This window comes from Malus sylvestris, chromosome 5, assembly GCF_916048215.2.
Source record: "Malus sylvestris chromosome 5, drMalSylv7.2, whole genome shotgun sequence".
In the NCBI taxonomy this organism is placed as follows: Eukaryota; Viridiplantae; Streptophyta; class Magnoliopsida; order Rosales; family Rosaceae; genus Malus; species Malus sylvestris.
In genome coordinates, this window is record NC_062264.1 from 42,042,894 (window position 1) to 42,062,629 (window position 19,736).

Below are 19,736 nucleotides of genomic sequence, written 5' to 3' on the forward strand. Positions count from 1 at the left end.
TCTAATTCTTCATATGTTTCGGATCAAGTTTTTATCTGTTTGGTTGTAATCGTTTTATAATCAGTATACTCTCGATTTTTCTTATTGTCATTATATTAAATAAATCAAATGTGAATCAAAGACATAAATAAATAAAAGTATGCGAAAGAAAAAGAGCGCGGAAAATATTTTCCTCAATGAAGACTCTTTTTCTAATCAACTTACTACTTGGGCTCCTGCAAATGAAAAGTAACAATCAAAAATAGGTGGTTGGGCTCTAAAATTGCTAAAGAAAATGTCAAAACTGCCACATAGACAAATAACAATAAAAAATTAGCAACAAAATTCTTTTAATAGATGTCATGCAATTCATAATAAATGTTGTGTGTTCCAAGTATTTAATTGATTGTCTCAATAACTGAACACCATAAAGAGATGGAAAAAAAATTATAAAATGGTATTTTTATGGAGCGAAAAATGATACACAATATCAAATCGTTACATAATTCATCAAATATCATTTTAATGTTTTACATTTAACATCTGAATAGATGCTCTAATGATGTATCTGACTCCTCCTGTATGTGGTACTCATCCAATCATAAATAAGCCCAAATTATAAAATTACATTCTAACAAATGAGAGATTTTTCAGTGTGTTTGGAACATGGTGCAAAACATTACATGTTATTATATAATTGATGGAAAGTTTTTCTTTTCATATCCCTCCAATTATTTTATGATGTGTGATATTACGCCCCGTATTTCTGACATTATGAAAAACCTCTCCTAATAGAGGGTTATAGTCCCAACTGTTTTTTGAGCCTTTGCTGGTTGAAAGGACCCGGCCAATATATATATATATATATATAACTTATAAAAATTCTTTGTCTACAAGTTTGGTTTGTTAAATATGGTTGATGTTTATCCAAAAAAATAAAAAATTGGTGTTGCTGAGTTTTCACTTTTCGCTTGCATTTCACTCATCTGCTTACGTTGCCACTTTCAACTACTTCTTATCTTCACTTTGAATTCATACCTTCAATGTCCTGCTCCGACCTTATATTTTTCTCATCCTTGATGTCATCATGTCAATGTGTAACACCAAACCTGAATTTTCGTTACATGGTCTAATGGTTGGTGGGTCGATTTTGGAAAACAAAAATATCATAGATTATTAGATTTAGAGGGTGGTGGTGCAACTTCAAGCTTCTAGAGTTGTTTCCAGCGTTTTTTCCTGAAGTATTTTTTTGCTCTCAGTTACTTTATTGGCAGAAATTTCTTGACCGTTTCGGAAACTAGAGATGGTGAAGAAAATTGTGTGCTGCTTATATTGTAGTATTACTGAAAGATCATAGAGTCTAATGGGGAAACAAGGGTCTCCGAGAAGTCCACATCCCGAGCCACAGATTGACGATAACTTATCATCAGGGACTAAAGACTATGATCCTTCTAATGTTGGGAGGAGAATGTCAGGAGGAGATAACCATTTGAATTCCAAAATGTTGTTCCTTCATGGTCTGAAAAATGACCATTTTCATACTGTGAGAAGTGATTCTGTAAAATATGGTACCTGTAAAGGGAGTTTCCTGGGGAAAAAGCATTTGTGGCTTCGAAAAGATGTGCGATCATTCATCATTGTGTTTGCGTTGATGGGTTTCCTTCTCCTGCTTGATTCTTTTCTAGTGTCTATTTTTTATTCGATGGTTCTTCAGAATTCAACTTATTATGTAAGAAATCCACAGGGGTTTAAGGTAAAGACCCTACACAATTCTTGCCATAAAATTTTCAAATCATCCTATATTATATGTTCATAACGTCTGTAATATGTACTTCAATTCCTTTCCGAAGGAGGACAGGGATGCCTACATTATGAAAGAAAAATCACCAGTACATATGTATGACCAGCTTCTAAAGGTCGCGAAAGACGCCATTGCAGAGGTTTTCTTCTTAACTTATGATCTTTTGACTCAGATAAGCTTGTTAAGTTTGTTTACAGGATCTTTCTTTTTACTCACGTAAATCTTTTGCTTTAGAAAGAGTTTAAGCCAGAGTCGTTGACTTTATGGGAGGAACCATATAAGCAGGTTGCTGCATGGAAACCTTGTGCAGACAGAAAAGTTTCGGCAAGCCTAGGTATTTGTTAATTTTTTTTCGCAATTTTGTTTTCTAAAATTAAAACCCTTACCCTGTTACTTAGTTATTTAGTTTTTGATCTTCCCTCTCAGGGAGATACAAGAAAAGTAATGGATACATAATAGTCAGTGCAAATGGCGGTCTCAATCAACAACGAGTTGCTGTAAGTCTTCTTGTGATGAAGTTTTAATCCTTATCTAAGTGCGTGTGTAAAATTAATAAGGTGGTTGTTCATTCATTAGATGAGTGTTTCAATTGAACTTACATACATATTCTTCTTATGATGATTACAGATTTGCAATGCTATTGCTGTGGCATCTCTTCTTAATGCTACTCTTGTTCTTCCAAGATTTCTTTACAGCAATGTATGGAACGATCCAAGGTTTGAGATAATTATCTGATCATCTTCAAATATCATTAACAGCTTCAACTTGATGTTGCAGTTTTGAAAAAATTATTGATGCATAAGTTCACTGATGTATTCGGTGTACTGATAAGCTCAGTTTGTTCATGTTATTGCAGCCAATTTGAAGATATTTACCAAGAACAGTATTTTATAGATGTACTGAAGGATGAAGTAAACATAGTCAAAGAACTTCCTTCTCATTTGAAAACACTAGACATTGACGCAATTGGTAGCCTTGTACGTCATCCTCCTATTTTGTTACATCATTTCCGCATCAAATTTGTAAACTGATTACCTTTTCCTCTTTGCAGATTACTGATGCAGATCTTGTGAAGGAGGCAAAACCAATTGATTATATCAGAATTGTACTTCCTCTTCTCTTGCGAAATCAAGTTGTTCACTTCCTCGGATATGGAAATCGACTAGGCTTTGATCCATTGCCTTCTGAGCTTCAGGTTATAACTTGACCACATGTATATAGACATTTAATAAGAGGACATTGTTGGCTAGATGAAATGGCAGTGTAACATATTTTCCAATCTCTGTTGCAGAGATTAAGATGCAAATGTAACTTTCATGCTTTGAAATTTGGACCTAAAATCCAACAAGTCGGTTCTCTGTTGGTTAGAAGGCTAAGGAATTATGATGCTGCTTTGAGTATGTTGGACAAACAATTGCTTGGAAATTTCATGCAAAAAACTCCCTCAAAGGTACATGTTGCTGCAAGAGGCCCAACGAAATATCTCGCTCTACACTTAAGATTTGAGATTGACATGGTGGCCTACTCCCTGTGTGAATTCGGAGGTGGAGAAAGTGAGAAAAAGGAACTCCAAGCCTACAGGGAAATCCATTTTCCGGTGCTCATTAAGCGCTTGAAGAAGTCAAAGTATTTATCTTCTATTGCCTTTTTAGGTGTTATTTTCTCTAATTTCGTGTGAAGACAATTTTTTTTTCTAACCGATGCTTTTTCTCTGTGCTACCAAAATTTGCAGGGCAGTTTCTCCAAGACAGTTGAGAATGTTGGGGAGGTGTCCATTGGCACCAGAAGAAGCCGGACTAGTTCTTGCTGGTTTAGGTTTTAAGCATGTAACTTACATTTATCTAGCTGGTTCTCAAATATACGGTGGAAGCTCTCGGATGAAATCCTTCACTAGCCTCTACCCTAACTTGGTCACCAAGGAAACTCTCCTCACACCGAGCGAACTTGCACCTTTTCAAAATTTCTCTTCTAAGGTAAATGCGCACTGTCTACTACTTTCACCAGTAAATTGTAATATACCCTTCATATTATAACAATGTGATTTCTGGTGCAGTTAGCAGCATTAGACTTCATTGCCTGTTCAACAGCCGATGTGTTTGCTATGACCGACTCTGGGAGCCAACTATCCTCCCTAGTGTCTGGATTTCGAACCTACTATGGTGCTGGCGGTGCTCCTACTTTGCGGCCAAACAAGAAGAGGCTAGCAGCAATTTTGTCTGAGAATAGTACTATAGGGTGGAACAGCTTTGAAGACAGAGTAAAAAAGATGATTGACGAAGGCCAAAGGGTGCGTGTGAGGAGGTTCGGTCGAAGCATTTATCGGCAGCCAAGATGCCCGCAGTGCATGTGCAAATCTCGCTAACTTCGCTCGATCAGACAACCCCTTCCGATGTTCTTTAGTCATTGATACCTCTATTTTTTGGTGTCATCTAACACTCTTTTTTTATTTTCTTCCCGGCGGTGGTATATAAAGTGTGGCAGCTGCATGCATTAGTTCTAAAGGTTCTCTTTCAAATAACACGCTTCTGGAAACATTAACCATATATTTTCATTGAAATAACTCAACCATGGGCAATGGAGCTCGCTCGACGCCGCTAATCATGAAGTAGCTCGACACAACCAAGCCAAACGCTTGATTTAAGAAGGAGAAAACACTCACTCACTTCAATTGCACAGAGCAAATATATTTTTTTATTCATTCAAGTCTCCTTAAACATACATATGAAGTCCTTTAAATAGAGAGATTGCAATACATTGATAGGGTAGATACTTAAGACTATAGTTACTAGGCAGCTAATAAAAACATAACTTTGAAAGATTTTGTTTTTCTTTGGGAAACCTCAACGGTATGAGAGAAATTTTATTGATAACGAAAAAAGAAGTTACACCTAGTTAGGGGGGGGGGGACATAAACCTTACCTTTCATAAAACAAAGATAACAAAAACAATACATGAAAAAGAAGGGGGGATATAAACCGTACCCTTCTAGAAACGAAAACAAGAGAGATACAAAGAAAAGAGGAGGGGATATGAAACCTAACCCCTCTGAAACCAAACCTAAAGGTCTAAACCTGGATGCCAAGATGCACATTAATTTGAGAAGCAGTAACTAGGCAAGCCAACATAGTCCTAAAACAATGCAGCACGAGCCGCTGGCGGAGGAGAATCATGCCAAGTTAAAGTTGGAGAAGACAAGCCCATGTTAGCAAAATTGTCTGCAACAAAATTTCCCTCCCGATATATGTGAGATGAGTAGAAAGTCATTTTCTGGATGCGGTCTAAACAAATAGACCATTGTGTACGAAGAGGCCATGGAGGATCAAAATCAGAAGATTGAATAGCAGAACTAACACTAAAGCTTGTCACTTTCCAACCAAAGACAATGCCAACCTAGTTGATATGCAAACTCTACACCAATAATAATTGCAGATAATTCTGCAAAAAAAGAGTTGCGATAACCAATCCATTGGCATAAACCACTAAGAAAATGACCATGGCAATTCCTGAAAACTCCTCCACAAGCAGTAGGACCGGGATTTCCTTTAAATAAACCATCTGTATTAATTTTAATCCAAGGAAACTAAGGAGGAGACCAAAGGACATGAAGAATAGTAGGCGCCTTGCGAGAGAAAGGTCGGATCCCTATTGAAGAGATGATTCGAGTGTCAAAACCCTGAGAGTAACCAGGAATAAACTTTCCACCATGAACAATCGCATAGTTGATAGACATGCAGAGACGATGAAAACTGAGTGGTCGGCCATAAAAAATAAACTTATTTCGAGCCTTCCAAATAGCCGCAATAGTAGAAAGACCTGCAAAAATCTAGAGATTGTGCAACTGATGGGAGAAGGGTTTACGCACATAGATATCCCAAAAAACATCCAAAGAATCTGAAAGAGGCAAAGAGGTACTGTTACACCCCACCCCCGATTTTAAAAATAACATTGGTTTTTAATTTAAAAAATTGTTTTTGGGTCTTAATATGTGTGCCCTGGGGCCCTCGTTCCTTTTTGGTCTCCCTTACCCGACCCCCTTTCTTCTCTTTTCCCTTTGGGCCCGTGAGTCCTCTCTATCTTTCTCACAACTCTCTTATTTCCCTCCCTCACTCTATTCTCTCTCCTCTCACCCGTGTTCTTCCTCCCTGCACACCCTCATCTCCATCATCATCAAACACCACAACAATGACAAAACATCATCACCATCACCCTTGTGTTCTAAAAAACAAAGAAAGAACACCCAAAACCCCTATCTTCCATTCAGCTGGTACTGTTCATCGTCTTCCCTGATGGGTTTCATGATTTTCCAATGTTGGTAAGCTTCTAAAAACCCTTGGGATGTGTTTTAGGGTTAGGTCGAAACCTGTTTTAAGTTGTGTATACGTTTGAATCGCAGAAAATAGCTCGGAGTAGTTTTTCCAAATTTTTCGGCGAGCACCGCCCATTTCGAGGCAATGTTTGGCCAAAACACGGCAATTTGGCTGGCGTGCAAGGTATCAATCTCTTCATCTCGCTGGGTACTACAACTTTACTTTTTGAATCACTCGATTTGGTTGAGTAATGAAAAGGTTATGAGTGTTTGAAGTTTGCCCATAAACTGGCCAAAACCTTGGCCTGGAAATGGGTCAACCCGACCCATTAACCCATTTACCCAAGCCCAAGTCTGAAACCCAAACCCAGGCCTTTGGGCTGGATCACTTAAGCCCAAAACCCTTTTTATTTTGTTTGTTTCTATTTATTTTATTTCAAACCCAAAGGCCTTTAGGCTGGGCTTTCAAGCCCAAACCTTTTAAACCCTTGGACCCAAACCCTTTAGGCCCAACTCGGTCCAACCCAAACCCTTTAGGCCCAACCCGGTCCAACCTAATACCCTTGACCCGGATCCTTTGATTCGGTTTGACTGTTGACTAGGTCAACGTTGACTTTGGCTTTGACCGGGTTGACTTTTTCAGGTTTCGTCCGAGACCCCTCCTAGGCTAATTTTGACGTCCTTGATCCATTTTGAAAGTCCGTTATCCCAAATTAAATCATTTGAGTAGAGTTTGACTAAATGTACCATTTATATGCTTATGGGCAATTATAGTGGCGTTTCTGTCTTCGCTAGTTGCGTGACTTTTCGGCGGCGAAGTACTGTGAGTGGACCCTTTCTAAAAATGCATGTTTTGATAGTAGAAATGCATACATGAAAAACATGATTTAATGATTATGTTCTATGAAACGCTTTGAGATAACATGTTTAGTGAGACTAGATTGAATTACTACTATTTTTCTTATAACCCATGTTCTTATAGAATATCTAATGGATGACGATCTAATATTTAGAACATGTTTCGATCACCTCTTTATAGTCTAGATAATGGATGACTTTATACTATGAAGTTGCTTTTCAATATATATATGTTCAATGGTTTTGTACTTACCTTGTGGTCCTTATTCCACTACGGGACGTAGGGATAGATTCCGGTCTGTCCTGGGTGACGGATTGGTGTTGGCATAGGGCCTGGACTGTGTTTCCTCTGGCTATTTAGCACAGGGACGGGGAGCCGGCATGGGGCTTGAAGAGATATTGGACATTTACTAGTGATTATTACATACGAGTTATGATTTGAGACATTGCATGGTATGCTAGGTTTCGAAAAACCTATTTTATCATGATATATGAGTTTTCATAAAACCTGGGGGTTAGCATGTTGATAACTGTTTTATTATATATATATATCAACTTGGTCCACTCATGTTTGTTTTGCGCCCCTTTCAGGACTTAAAATCGAGGCATACAATCCCCGCATCTAAGCACTTCAACATCAGCATCTTCAAGTTCTCTCGGTGTAGGACCCATTCCTTTGTTCATTTAATTTTTATATTAATTCTTTCAGTGTTCTAGATTAGATGTGTGCTTGGAACATGTTCCTTAAATCCATATTCTTTATTCTCTTATATTTATAACTCTTATATATCCCTTGTTTTCAGCATTTGCACTCAATAAATGGCTTTCGTCACCCTCATGTGTCGACCAACACGTGCCTATCTTGGTATTCGGGGAATATCGGGATCGGGGCGTGTCAGGTACCAAAATGACATGCTAACCACCTCCAAAGCTGCCTAGATATGCGACAGCCGAAGAAAAGATGAGCAGTAGATTCTTCAGAATTACGACATAAACAACAAATGGATGCCAAAGAAATAACACATCGTTGAAGCGCACCCTCGGTAGGAAGTTTATCATGAAAAAGCCGCCAAGCCAAAATAGATAGTCGTGGCGGAATAAAATGACGCCAAATAACATTAGCCCAAACACAGTCACTACGTTTCCTTCGAATAAGTTGATAACCAGAAGAAAAGGAAAACTTCCCGGTAGGTGAGGGCTCCCAAATCAATTTATCATCCTCGACATTTAAGGACAAAGGTAGACGTAAAATTTGTTGCACCACATAATTGAATAAATTTATAAAATAATCTGGAAAAGACCAACTTTGTGCTTCAATAACATTTGAAACCCGAGGAAGAACCTTAGGTGAAATGACTGAGGATAAACAAGGGCTAATAATATATTCATCCAACCATTTGTCAAACCAAAAGGAAACGGACCTCCCATCACAAATAATCCAACGACTATTATTATTCAGAATAGGCAAAGCATGCTTCAGACCATGCCATACAGAAGACCGTAAATAGATATTTTGTTTTTTGGAAGGCGAAAGGGGAAAACGCTGACGAGCAAAAGAACCCCACATAGAAGAGGATTGTAAAGCATCCCATCCAAAACTAAGCAAAGCCGTCAAGTTCAAGGAAGCCAAATCACGAAGACCAAGCCCACCTTCATTTTTAGGTCCACACACCATTGCTACTATAGGAACTATATTTATTGTCGTGCACTGCATCATATATTTAAAAGATGAGAAGCCACAAATGATCAAATTTAATATAATAACTATATTTATTGGCGTGCATTGCATCATATATACCCTTCTTCTCGGAAAAAAAACTCGTCATCGAGTTTCCTTTGATTTTTTTTCCTCGATCATTTAGATGACCTTTCAAACATTTCCATAGCAGCCACGTCAAAAGGAAATTCTGAGTTGTTAAAGTTTTCAATCCAACAAAAAATTCAAGTAAACTCCACTTCCACGTTATTCCTAAGCAAGTACACCGTAGTCGAACCTTGTTATTAGAAGTCAACTTCAAATCATGCACATATGATTTCCAAATTGTTTTCTAAGATAAGTAGTCTTGGAAGGATAATACAAACTCACAATCAAATGCAGCAACTATATTCTCCGAACGGTAGTGCTATTCTTACCATCTATTTATATCATTTCTCTAATAAAGATAGGGCCCGCCAACGCATGTGACTCTCATCTCTATATAGATATGGCACAAATAATGGTACAAATAAATGACAAGAATAACATTTTTGTTCTCTAAAGGTTTTTTTCCTGATATCCCGAGCAACAAAATCTTCTCAAACATAATCATCATACAAGTGCAAATCTTTTACCTCTATATGAATTTGTACATAAAGACCTTCAGCCATTGCAACTATATCCTCATCACTTTCGTAAGAACCAAAGATTGGGGCGGTATCCCATTTGGCAAAATTTTCAACTTCATCATTGCACTCACTATATATGTTTCACTTTCGTGCCAAACTCCATGCCCGAACATTCTTCGACCTCAAAACATATACCACAACAAATATCACAAGAACTATTTGGACAACGATCAACTTTAGAGGAAGGCCAAGTTTTAGAAACTCGTCACCTGAAAAATGAGATAGCAGTTTCTTCTACGTTTGTTTCTAAATCATATTCAACCTCGTACAACAGCGACATGCTTTAGTAAACTGAGAATTTCTTTTTGTAGAAAGAATGGATGGACGAAGAACTTGAAGATGTGAAAAGCAGACTGCAAGGGCTTTCCATAAATGTAAGATTCAAAAATACAAACACAGGTTAAAGAACTCGAAATCAACTGAACTGATTATGTTTCCGCAGCAGCACAGACACACTGTGGTATTTTGTGAATCAATCTTCACATGAAATTCCTTTTGACAACCGTTCGCTGTACTAGAAACTAAACTTCCACTTTCCAATGAAATATGACTCTCAAGACAGAAATCACGGAAACTAAGTTAGTTTCGATGACGAACACAGATTATATGTGCAAGCTCCACCAGGTTTTCGGATAAAAAAAAATCCAAAAATCTGTTTTGATGCCACTTGATGCAGGGTAAGCCAATTCTCGGGGAGACAAAGGGATAAAAAAAAAAAAACCTCAGAATCACTCAACCAAGGGCAATGGAGTTCCCTTGTTGTTGCTAATCGTGGATTCGCTCGACACAACCAAGCCAAACGCTTGATTTGAGAATGAGAAAACACTCACTCACTTCAATTGCACAAATATATTTTTCAATTCATTCAAGTCCCCTCAAACATACATATAAAGTACTTTAAATAGAGAGATTACAATACATTGGTAGGAATAGATATTTAATTTGCAAACCAAATGATTGTCACCAATAAAAATAAGTACGTTAATCAACGTTTAAATAATTATCCAATTATCAACAACGACGTCATTTGGTTTACAAATTTAGTTACAAAAATTTGATCTCATTAGTATTATCCTTATTTTTAAAGGAAAACTAATGAAAATGACTTAAAAACTTTGAGTTTTAACTATAATGACAAAATAAATGGTAAAATGAATAGTACTAGAATTGACTTTTTAGTGTAAAAATATGATTTTTCGTTAAAGTGAACAGTACCAAAAGCTTTTTGTTAAAATTCCCTATTTTTAATGCAAATTATTGGTGCTTATTGGCAAGATTTCTAATAGACGGGCTAGCAACCCATTAGTACTAATACCAATCACACTACTTGTCTACAACTTGTAGCCAAAGATTTGCAAAAAGCCTCCAGACAATAAATAGTGATTTTATTTTATTTTAAGAAAATTTAGGTTTTTATTCCTTTTTTTTTTATTGATTGAAATTTGATTAATTTTTAATCAAGGTCTTTTGGATTTTATTCACATCATTGTTTCACTAATAAAATATTTATGTTAAAATATTTAAGTTTTATTATTAATATTATTTAATCATTTCCAAATAGAACCATTTAGTCTTAGAAACGTCACATTTGATTTATTTACTAAATTTTGTACCATATGTTTTCTTTTTTAATTTGTACCTGTTAACGCTGGGTCTTTTTCGACCTCTAGAGCAGTGCAGCCCAAGAGGAAGCCCAACAAAGGCCCATGAAAGAAGAGAAGATCAAGGCCCAAATGACAGGGGGAAGACCAAGACATCAGGAGTTAAGAGGATACAACTCTTTTGCACATGAGTGCTAGGCATGCAGTGCTAGGCAAATGTATTAGGCATGTAGTGCTAGGCAAAGATGCTCTATCAAGACCTCCAAGAGGGTGCTAGGCCGAGACCATAACAAATCAGGGTGCTCTAATTAGACAACTTGAGAGCCAGGTAGACCATCTCTCTATCAGACCATAATGCTTTACAAACGACCATTACATGAATGCACGTTGGCCAAGATAAGATATTCGTTGAGTGGTTGGGAAGATGCCATGTCTCAGGGCCGTCTCTGAGATTCCGGGGGTCTGTGCGAAATTCATAAAAGGGGCCCTTCTTATAGGACATCTTAAAAAAAAATTGAACAATGTATTGATATTAAACAGCAATATCGAAATAAACTTTAAAACTCACTATCTATTTCTAAATATTATTAAATGTAAAGAAAGCTACAAAGTAACCATAGTACTAATAACTAACCATAAGTTCAAAAGAAAAAAAATCATTATAGATGAGAAATATCCAAATCTTCAAATTCCAAGTCAATATACTTAAATTAGTAACTATCTTACTTTAATCGAAGTCTACATCACTCTGATCAGTTGAATTGTCTTCATGATTCGGAAGTTTCTCTTCAATTGCATGAACTTATAAATTAGGGTTTAATGATTTGTGGGAAAAAACCAATGGGACAAAGAGAGAAGTAAAGTAGATTGGGTCACTGGCGACAACGTTTGGGACTCTGGTGTGAAGGAAGAAAAGTGGGAAGCAGCGATGGGACTTTGGCGTGAGAAAAGAAAAGTGGATTATGAGTCTCTGACACTGAAATATTTGCCTCAGTGGGGTTCTCCTCTTAGTCTTATGGCTTTTGTAACGATCCGTCCCCAAAATTACGGTTTTGTAAAATTTTTAACATATGATTTTATTAATTATTATTATATTTTATTTGAGATTTTTGTGGTTCGTGGGGCCCACACCCCATTTCTCTCTCTTTCTTCTTCTCCTTGTATTCTCTCCCAAGTGCTCTCGAACTCTCTCCATCATCTTTCTATCTTCCTTTCATTCCGAGCGCACGCACACACACACTCACTCATACAACCACAACAACATCAAGGATAACCACCGTCACCTCCCTCACACTCCGGCGAAACCCATGAACCTAGAAACGGTGATGGGAGTTTTCTCTTGTTTTCCTACTAGGGAATCTGATGGGTTTCGAGCCACTTTCCGGCCGATTCACGACGAGTTAGCCATCGCGAAAGGTACTATTCTCTTCGTCTCGTTGAGAAGTATGATTTTCGTTTTTGAATCACCTGATTTTGTTTCTTTAAGTATTGAAGAAGTTATATCCATTTGAATCTTACCCAATTTCTTGCAACCTCCAAGGATTTCAAGGCGTTTTCCGGCCAGACCATGATGAATTAGCTAACTTGCAAGGTACCATTCTCTTCGTCTCGTTGAGAAATACGATTTTCGTTTTTTAATCATTCGATTTCGTTGAGTATTGATAAATTTATGGATGTTTAAATTTCGTCCATTTTTTCGGCAAAAAAACCCAGTTTTCTGATGAACCGGTGCCTTCCAGGCCATTTTCCGGCCAATTCCGACCACGGTTGAGGAAACCAATGGTATATTCCGATTTCTTGTTCTTTGGGCTTCAATTTGGTATATTGAATGACTAGTTTTGGTTGAGAATTGGGTCTGAACGGACGGTTCGAAGTTCGCCAGATTTTTGGTCGAAAATCTGAAGAAGAAGAAGAGAAAAAAATAAAATAAAAAAAAATTAAAAAGGGCCTAAGCCCACGCCCAAACTTAAAACCCAAACCAAATCGAAATTCGGCCCAAACCCAAAGCCCAATCCAATACCCATTAACCCAAAGCCCTTGGCTCAATAACCTTAACCCAATCTAAAACCCTAAACCACTAAACCCAAACCCGGCCTAACCTAAATACCCAAGCCTAGACCCATTGACCCGTCAGCGTTGACCGTTGACTGTGACCCGGTCTGACCTTTGACCATTGACCATTGATTTGTCAATGTTGACTTTTTCTGGTTTCGACCTGGACTAGGCTAATTTTGATGTCTTGAATCCAAATTTGATGTCTGTTTCTTAAAATTTGATCGTTTTAATAGAGTTTTACTAAATGACCTCTATATGTACGTTTAGGTGCATCGGTGGGAATTGACGTCATTCTCACTAGTTCGAGCACTCTTGGGCAATGGGATACTAGTGAGTGGACCTCTTCCTAACTTATATATATTTTATAAAATATTAGCCTAGCGTGCATTTCATATTTAACGCATTGAATATGTTTTATAATATGTTTTCCCGGATTTCTATAATTATGGTTTACATAGACTTCATGATTAATTAAAGTACTTTATGAAATATTTATGATTTATCGAATTTACGTTTATTAAAGATTATGAGTTATTGGATTTGCATATATGAATTTCTTTGGCTTGCGAATATGGGTTATTTTGCGGGTTTACGAATATGAGATTCTATGAATTTATGAATGTGTTTTATATTGGATTTGTGAGACTTTGAGTTTTGAGCTACGAATTTGTTAAGAGATTTTAAGGTATGTTTTTGGTACGAATCTAGCGAGTTATCATACAACACATCCACACAACACGAGTATATTGATGTCTATGGTCATAGGACACAATTGAGGATATCGATGTTATATTTCCTTCTTCGGCGTAACCTGGAGTCATACAGCTTCACCTTCGGGTGATGGGGTCTACCATGTTTCTTAACTGGAGTAACCCAGTGTCGTACAACTTCACATTCGGGTGATGGATAGGTACTTATGTGATACCCCCAGCTTCACTAGCTCGGGGCTAGTGTAGGTGTGTGATGTATATATTTCCTTTTCCGGCGTAACTCAGAGTCATACAGCTTCACCTTTAGGTGATGAGGACTACCATGTTGCTTTACTGGTGTAACCCAGTGTCGTACAGCTTCACCTTCGGGTCATGGACATGTACTGCCTTTGGGTGACTGTGATACCCCTACAAAGTACAGTATTGAGGAGGTTACGGATTTGCCTTCGAGCAGTGTTTTCAGCATTACTAAACATGGTTTTACACATACATATTTTTACGAATGTTTTGCGCGGCATGCTAGGGTTTTTTCATAAAACCTATATGTAGTATTATATATACGTTTTCAAAACAGGGGGTTTAGCATGTTTTGAAATAAACCAGTTTTCGTATTATTAGTATTATTATAAATTATAGTCTACTCACTTTTTTTGTTTTGCGCTCCCTCAGGAGTTAGGATCGAGGCACATGATCCTGGCGTCAAGACTCTACGACATAGGTATCCTTGAGTCTTTTCAATATAGGTATCGATTCCTTGTTCGTGTCTCTTCTTAGTGATTCTTTCATATTATTCTTAGTTAGTTGTATGCTCTGAACACGTTTCTGCTTTGGTATAGTCATTCGAATTACGTATTTTTATTGGTAGCATGTTTTAAAATGGCTTCGTCACTCTTAGGTGTCGGCCAACACGTGTTTACCCTGGTATATGAGGATATCAGGGTTGGGGCGTGTCAGCTTTGCCCATCAAATATATATATATATTTTATTTAATTAGTATTTTTATATATTATTATATTTAATAAAAAACTATTTTTGGGGTCCCTAAAATTTTGGGACCACACACTTAGAGGTTGGCTTTTTGCTTATTTAGAGGGAAAGAAGGTAGACCTTTTTTTTTTTGGAACCTTAACGAAAAGCTCTATGTACTGTTCACTTTAACGAAAAATTATATTTTTACACTAAAAAGTCAATCCTAATACTATTCACTTTACCCCCCCTTTATTTTGTCCTTATCGTTAAAACTCAAAGTTTTCAAATCATTTTCATTAGTTATTTTGGGTGGTGTTGTCTCAGAGAGGGGAGAAAAGCCTACGGGTCTTTGAGCCAATTTTTTCATGTACAATTTGTATGTAATCTCAACAAATATATAGACAGACTAGAGTAGATGTAGTCTCGTTTATAGGTAAACCATTATATATTTTTGTGTTCAACCCAATTTTAATGGTTTGTTATATTAAAACCCATTTTTCATGACTTGTTATATTAAAACCCATATATTGTTGAATATACCCCAGCCAATTCACATTTTCTTTTTTAGTTAAAATTTATCTTAACACACCCTACATACTTAACCATAATACGTACACACCTCACATTCATACCATACGGTGATGACCTTATATGCTTCAAAACAATAATGACTTTGTCGATAGATATGGAATATGGTTGAATGGCGTGTGTTGACCTGTGAAGATGTGTGGAAACAGATGTGAGATGTCCAGTCACAAGTCTTCCAATATTAATTCACAAGTCAATAAATAGTTTTAACCGAAGAAAAATAAATATCTTTGAACTTTCGTCACTTATGTTTTGTTGAATTTTAGAAATTGTTTGCTACAGAATGCAATTTCACATTTTTCACATCGCCGACGGCCTGTACAAAATGGCGACAACTTGTTTTCTCTTGTCCATTACTTTGCTGCTGGTCCAGAACTGCTGTATGTATATGCCTAACTTCACAATAGGCGCAGTAGCAACAAAATCCAACATCAGCACAGATGAGTCGGCTCTTAGTGCTCTGAAAGCTCATGTCACTAGTGACCCTCAAAACATCTTGACGACCAACTGGTCTACCTCCAGTTCCAATATTTGCAGCTGGATCGGCGTTACTTGCAGTCTACGTCACCTCAGAGTCACAGCCTTGAATCTCTCTTACATGAATCTCACAGGCACTATCCCTCCCCACTTAGGCAACCTCTCATTTCTTGTTCGACTGGAATTCGGAAACAACAGTTTCCATGGCACCTTGCCCCAGGAATTGTCCCGCTTGCGCCGATTGACAAGAGTTAGCTTCGCGAACAACATCTTTGTGGGGACCATCCCATCATGGTTCGGGTCCTTATCTAAACTTCAAAGGATGAGACTGAATGGTAATCAGTTTTCTGGTTCGATACCCACTGCTATCTTCAACTTATCTGCACTTTAAGGAATTGATCTTAGCAATAACCGACTATCAGGTATATATATATATATATATATATATATATATATATGTACCTATGCATCTATACGCTATATATTTAGGAATATTTTGTTGATCGAGCATTAGGTTTAAACATGTTTTTGAATCTATAACTAAGAGAAACATAAGATTTATTTTATGAGATATGTTTTCTTTAGGCCTTTTTTTTTTTTTTTTCTTTTTTCCCTAAAATGGTCATAAGATTGTCATATTTTTCTCATTTTGGTCTCTCACAATGAGAATTGATAGAAGTGTTCATTGAGTTTGTCCACTATAAATCATTTTGGTCATTCCGTGAAAATTCTGTCGATATTCTGGTTAAATTGTCGCGTAAATAGCCACATGTTCACCCTTTCAACGGTATTTTGGTTAAATCAACCCCTCCACTTAACGAGGGTATTGACAAATTTTTCACGGAATGTCCAAAATAATTTACGGTGAACAAACTCAGAAACCGCTATCATGAATTTTCATTCTTAAGGACCAAAATGAGGATTAATCTCAGAGATCATTTTGACTAAAAAAAACCTTTTCTTTATTTGCCTTATTTATTATGCCATGTGCATATTTATTAGGTAGCATTCCGAGAGAAATTGGAAACTTAAACAATGCTCAAGGCGATATACCTTGACAACAACAAATTCACAGGTACATAACTCCACTTTGTTGATGTAAAAGACATTGCTCGGCTCCTTTCTTGAAATTAGAAACTCTACATTTATGTCAATCACAATTTAACATGTGCGTAAAAAGAAACATTGGTTTAAGTAAATTTAGGAACCTCGACTGATGAATTTAATATGTATGCGTTGAATTTTAGAAATTCCAAAGGAGATGGGATTTTTAGATCAGTTGGAGGACTTGTATATGCAGTTCAATGCCCTGAAGGGACCTCTTCCTATGGCTGTCTTCAACATATCTACTTTGACTACTCTAACTGTATACAAAAACAGCTTGATTGGAAGTATTCCAGACAACATATGTCAGCACCTTCCAAATATTCAGGTGTTGCATTTGGGTAGCAACCAGTTTTCTGGGCCACTTCCTTCCAAATTAGGGCAATGCAAAGGGCTTGGTATATTGTTATTGGGGGAGAACAATTTCACTGGAACCATACCCAAAAATATTGGCAATTTGACCCAGCTGACAGCGTTATATCTTGGCTTCAACAATTTGACAGGTAAATTTTTTTTTTGTCACATTTTATATTTGTTGTTCCCACAATGATTTATCATTATTTAATAATTCATAATTTCTCACCGGAAATTTTTAGTTTAGCATACTTCATACTAGTGATACTTCTCTTTTCAATGTTGAAAGAGATTCCGAGATCGAACTCTTCTTACTGCTCATAAAAAGAACCACTAATGCATATATCTTCATATTATAAACAATATGCATATATCTTCATCTCCACTACAATTACTAAAAACCATATACATAAACATAATGACATGCATTTATACATCAATTTTGTTTCAAACATAAGTCTTCTCAATTCGGCAGGTACAATACCAAATGAGATTGGCAATCTTCAAAATTTAAGTACAATACCAAATGAGATTGGCAATCTTCAAAATTTAGAGACTTTGACATTTGGGGATAATAATCTCAATGGCCTCGTCCCAGCCACAATCTTCAACGTATCCATGATAAGAGAAATAGGGCTTTCTTTTGGTCGGCTCTCAGGTAGCCTCCCAGCAAACATAGGCCTTGGGGTTCCAAACCTAAAATTCCTTTTTGCAGCATCAAACAACTTCAGCGGAGGTATCCCCAATTTCTCCAATGCTTCTAAGCTCATAAAGTTAGACATGAAGAGTAACTCACTTACGGGGTTTATTCCGAGCACACTTTGTCCCTTAAGAAACCTTCAGTGGCTTAGCTTAAACCATAATAATTTGACGCTTGATACTTCTACTCCAGAAGCAAGCATTCTCTCTTGTTTGGCTAGCCTAAGAAATTTGACAACATTATACTTGGGTAATAATCCATTCAATGACACGCTTCCGGTGTCGATCTCTTGGGAAATATTTCTCTCCATCCCTTCAGTACCTTGATTTAAGCAGTTGCAACTTAAGGGGAAGCATTCACATGGATATTGGAAACTTGAGCAGCTTGATAGCATTAGCCTTGGATAAGAATCAATTGAGTGGAACAATTCCAACTTCATTAGAAAGGCTACGGAATCTCCAAGTTTTATATTTGAACAATAACAGATTGCAAGGATTCATCCCATCTGAACTTTGTCAACTAGAGAACCTAGCTTATGCAGTATTGGACGGTAATCAACTCTCTGGTCCTATACCTTCCTGCTTGGGCACTCTGGCAGTCGCTCTAAGAAGTGTATCGTTGGGGTCGAATTTGTTAACTTCCACAATACCATCTACCTTGTGGGGACTTGCTGATATATTGTACCTGAACTTGTCATTCAACTCTCTAATTGGATCACTCTCAGAGGACGTTGGAAAACTGAGAGGTTGACATGGATTTATCAAACAACCATTTCTCAGGTAGTCTACCAAGCAGCATTGGGGGTCTTACAAATTTAGTTCATCTCTCCTTGCAAAATAATAACTTTGAAGGCCCTATTCCTAGTTCATGTGGCAACTTGCTTAGCCTAGAACTTTTAGATTTATCAAACAACAATCTGTCTGAAATGATTCCAAAGTCATTGCAAGCACTTGTACACCTCAAGTATCTAAATTTGTCTTCCAATAAACTCCAAGGAGAAATTCCAATGGGCGGGCCCTTCCAAAACTTCTCAGCTCAATCATTTGCTTCGAATGGTTTACTTTGTGGCGTACCCCGACTGAAAGTTCCACCATGCAAAAAAGGTACAGAACAACCGCATTCAAGGAAAGCTGGAGCACCCATCCTGAAATATATTATTCCAGGGGTCTTATCAGCACTGCTCATCGTGGCCGCTGTTTCAACGTTGATATTACGCAGGAAAAGGAATGTGGAAGTTGGAAGGGAGATGGTCTTGTCGCCTCAATTTCAATGGAGAAGAGTTTCACACCTGCAACTTGTAAGGGCGACAAATGGATTTAACGAAAACAGCTTACTTGGCAACGGGGGTTTTGGCTCCGTAAATAAAGGAACACTTTCGGATGGGATGGATGTTGCTGTAAAGGTTTTCAATTTACAGATAGAAGGGGCTTTCAAGAGTTTGGATAGTGAATGTGAAGTGATAAGCAATATTCGTCACCGGAATCTTGTCAAAATCATCAGTAGTTGCAGTCAAATTGATTTCAAAGCCCTGGTACTCCAGTACCTGCCTAATGGGAGCCTTGAGAAGTGGTTGTATTCTCAAAACTCTTCTTTGAATATCCTCCAAAGGTTGAACATAATGATAGATGTCGCATTGGCATTGGAATACCTTCACCATGGTTATTCGATACCTGTTGTGCATTGCGACATGAAGCCAAGCAATATACTGCTAGATGAAGATATGGTTGCACATGTTGCTGATTTTGGCATTGCGAAACTCTTGGGTGAAGGAGATTCTTTCACACAAACCATGACCCTAGCGACGATCGGATATATGGCTCCAGGTGATTAATAGTTTATTTTTCAGTCT

At 37.3% G+C, this 19,736-nt stretch overlaps 3 protein-coding genes across 6 annotated transcripts in view; all 3 read left to right on the plus strand.

Annotated features, from left to right (window-relative positions):
* LOC126623518 (probable LRR receptor-like serine/threonine-protein kinase At3g47570) overlaps nucleotides 1-19,736 on the plus strand; it is a 31,680-nt gene that overhangs the window by 11,275 nt on the left and 669 nt on the right. Inside the window, exon 6 of the mRNA XM_050292420.1 lies at nucleotides 19,290-19,710. Within this exon, the coding sequence (XP_050148377.1) occupies nucleotides 19,290-19,710 (421 nt within the window). The remainder of the gene's footprint in view (nucleotides 1-19,289; nucleotides 19,711-19,736) is intronic.
* Nucleotides 1,077-4,281, plus strand: LOC126623520 (O-fucosyltransferase 8-like). Its single transcript, XM_050292424.1, has 10 exons — nucleotides 1,077-1,732; nucleotides 1,830-1,919; nucleotides 2,015-2,114; nucleotides 2,207-2,277; nucleotides 2,408-2,496; nucleotides 2,637-2,757; nucleotides 2,832-2,975; nucleotides 3,072-3,406; nucleotides 3,513-3,753; nucleotides 3,834-4,281. Exons 1-10 carry the CDS (start codon nucleotides 1,343-1,345, stop codon nucleotides 4,140-4,142), a joined length of 1,890 nt encoding a protein of 629 aa, XP_050148381.1. The 5' UTR covers nucleotides 1,077-1,342; the 3' UTR covers nucleotides 4,143-4,281.
* Nucleotides 15,485-18,641, plus strand: LOC126623522 (probable leucine-rich repeat receptor-like protein kinase At5g63930). Of its 4 annotated transcripts, XM_050292428.1 has the most exons (5): nucleotides 15,486-16,151; nucleotides 16,732-16,804; nucleotides 16,977-17,336; nucleotides 17,663-17,701; nucleotides 17,741-18,641. In XM_050292428.1, the coding sequence occupies exons 2-5, from the start codon at nucleotides 16,765-16,767 to the stop codon at nucleotides 18,211-18,213; spliced, it is 912 nt and encodes a 303-aa protein (XP_050148385.1). In that variant the 5' UTR covers nucleotides 15,486-16,151; nucleotides 16,732-16,764; the 3' UTR covers nucleotides 18,214-18,641. The 4 variants fall into 4 exon arrangements, with proteins under 4 accessions (XP_050148384.1, XP_050148385.1, XP_050148383.1 ...); XM_050292427.1 differs by having other exon boundaries at nucleotides 15,485-16,064; nucleotides 17,663-18,641; XM_050292426.1 differs by having other exon boundaries at nucleotides 17,663-18,641.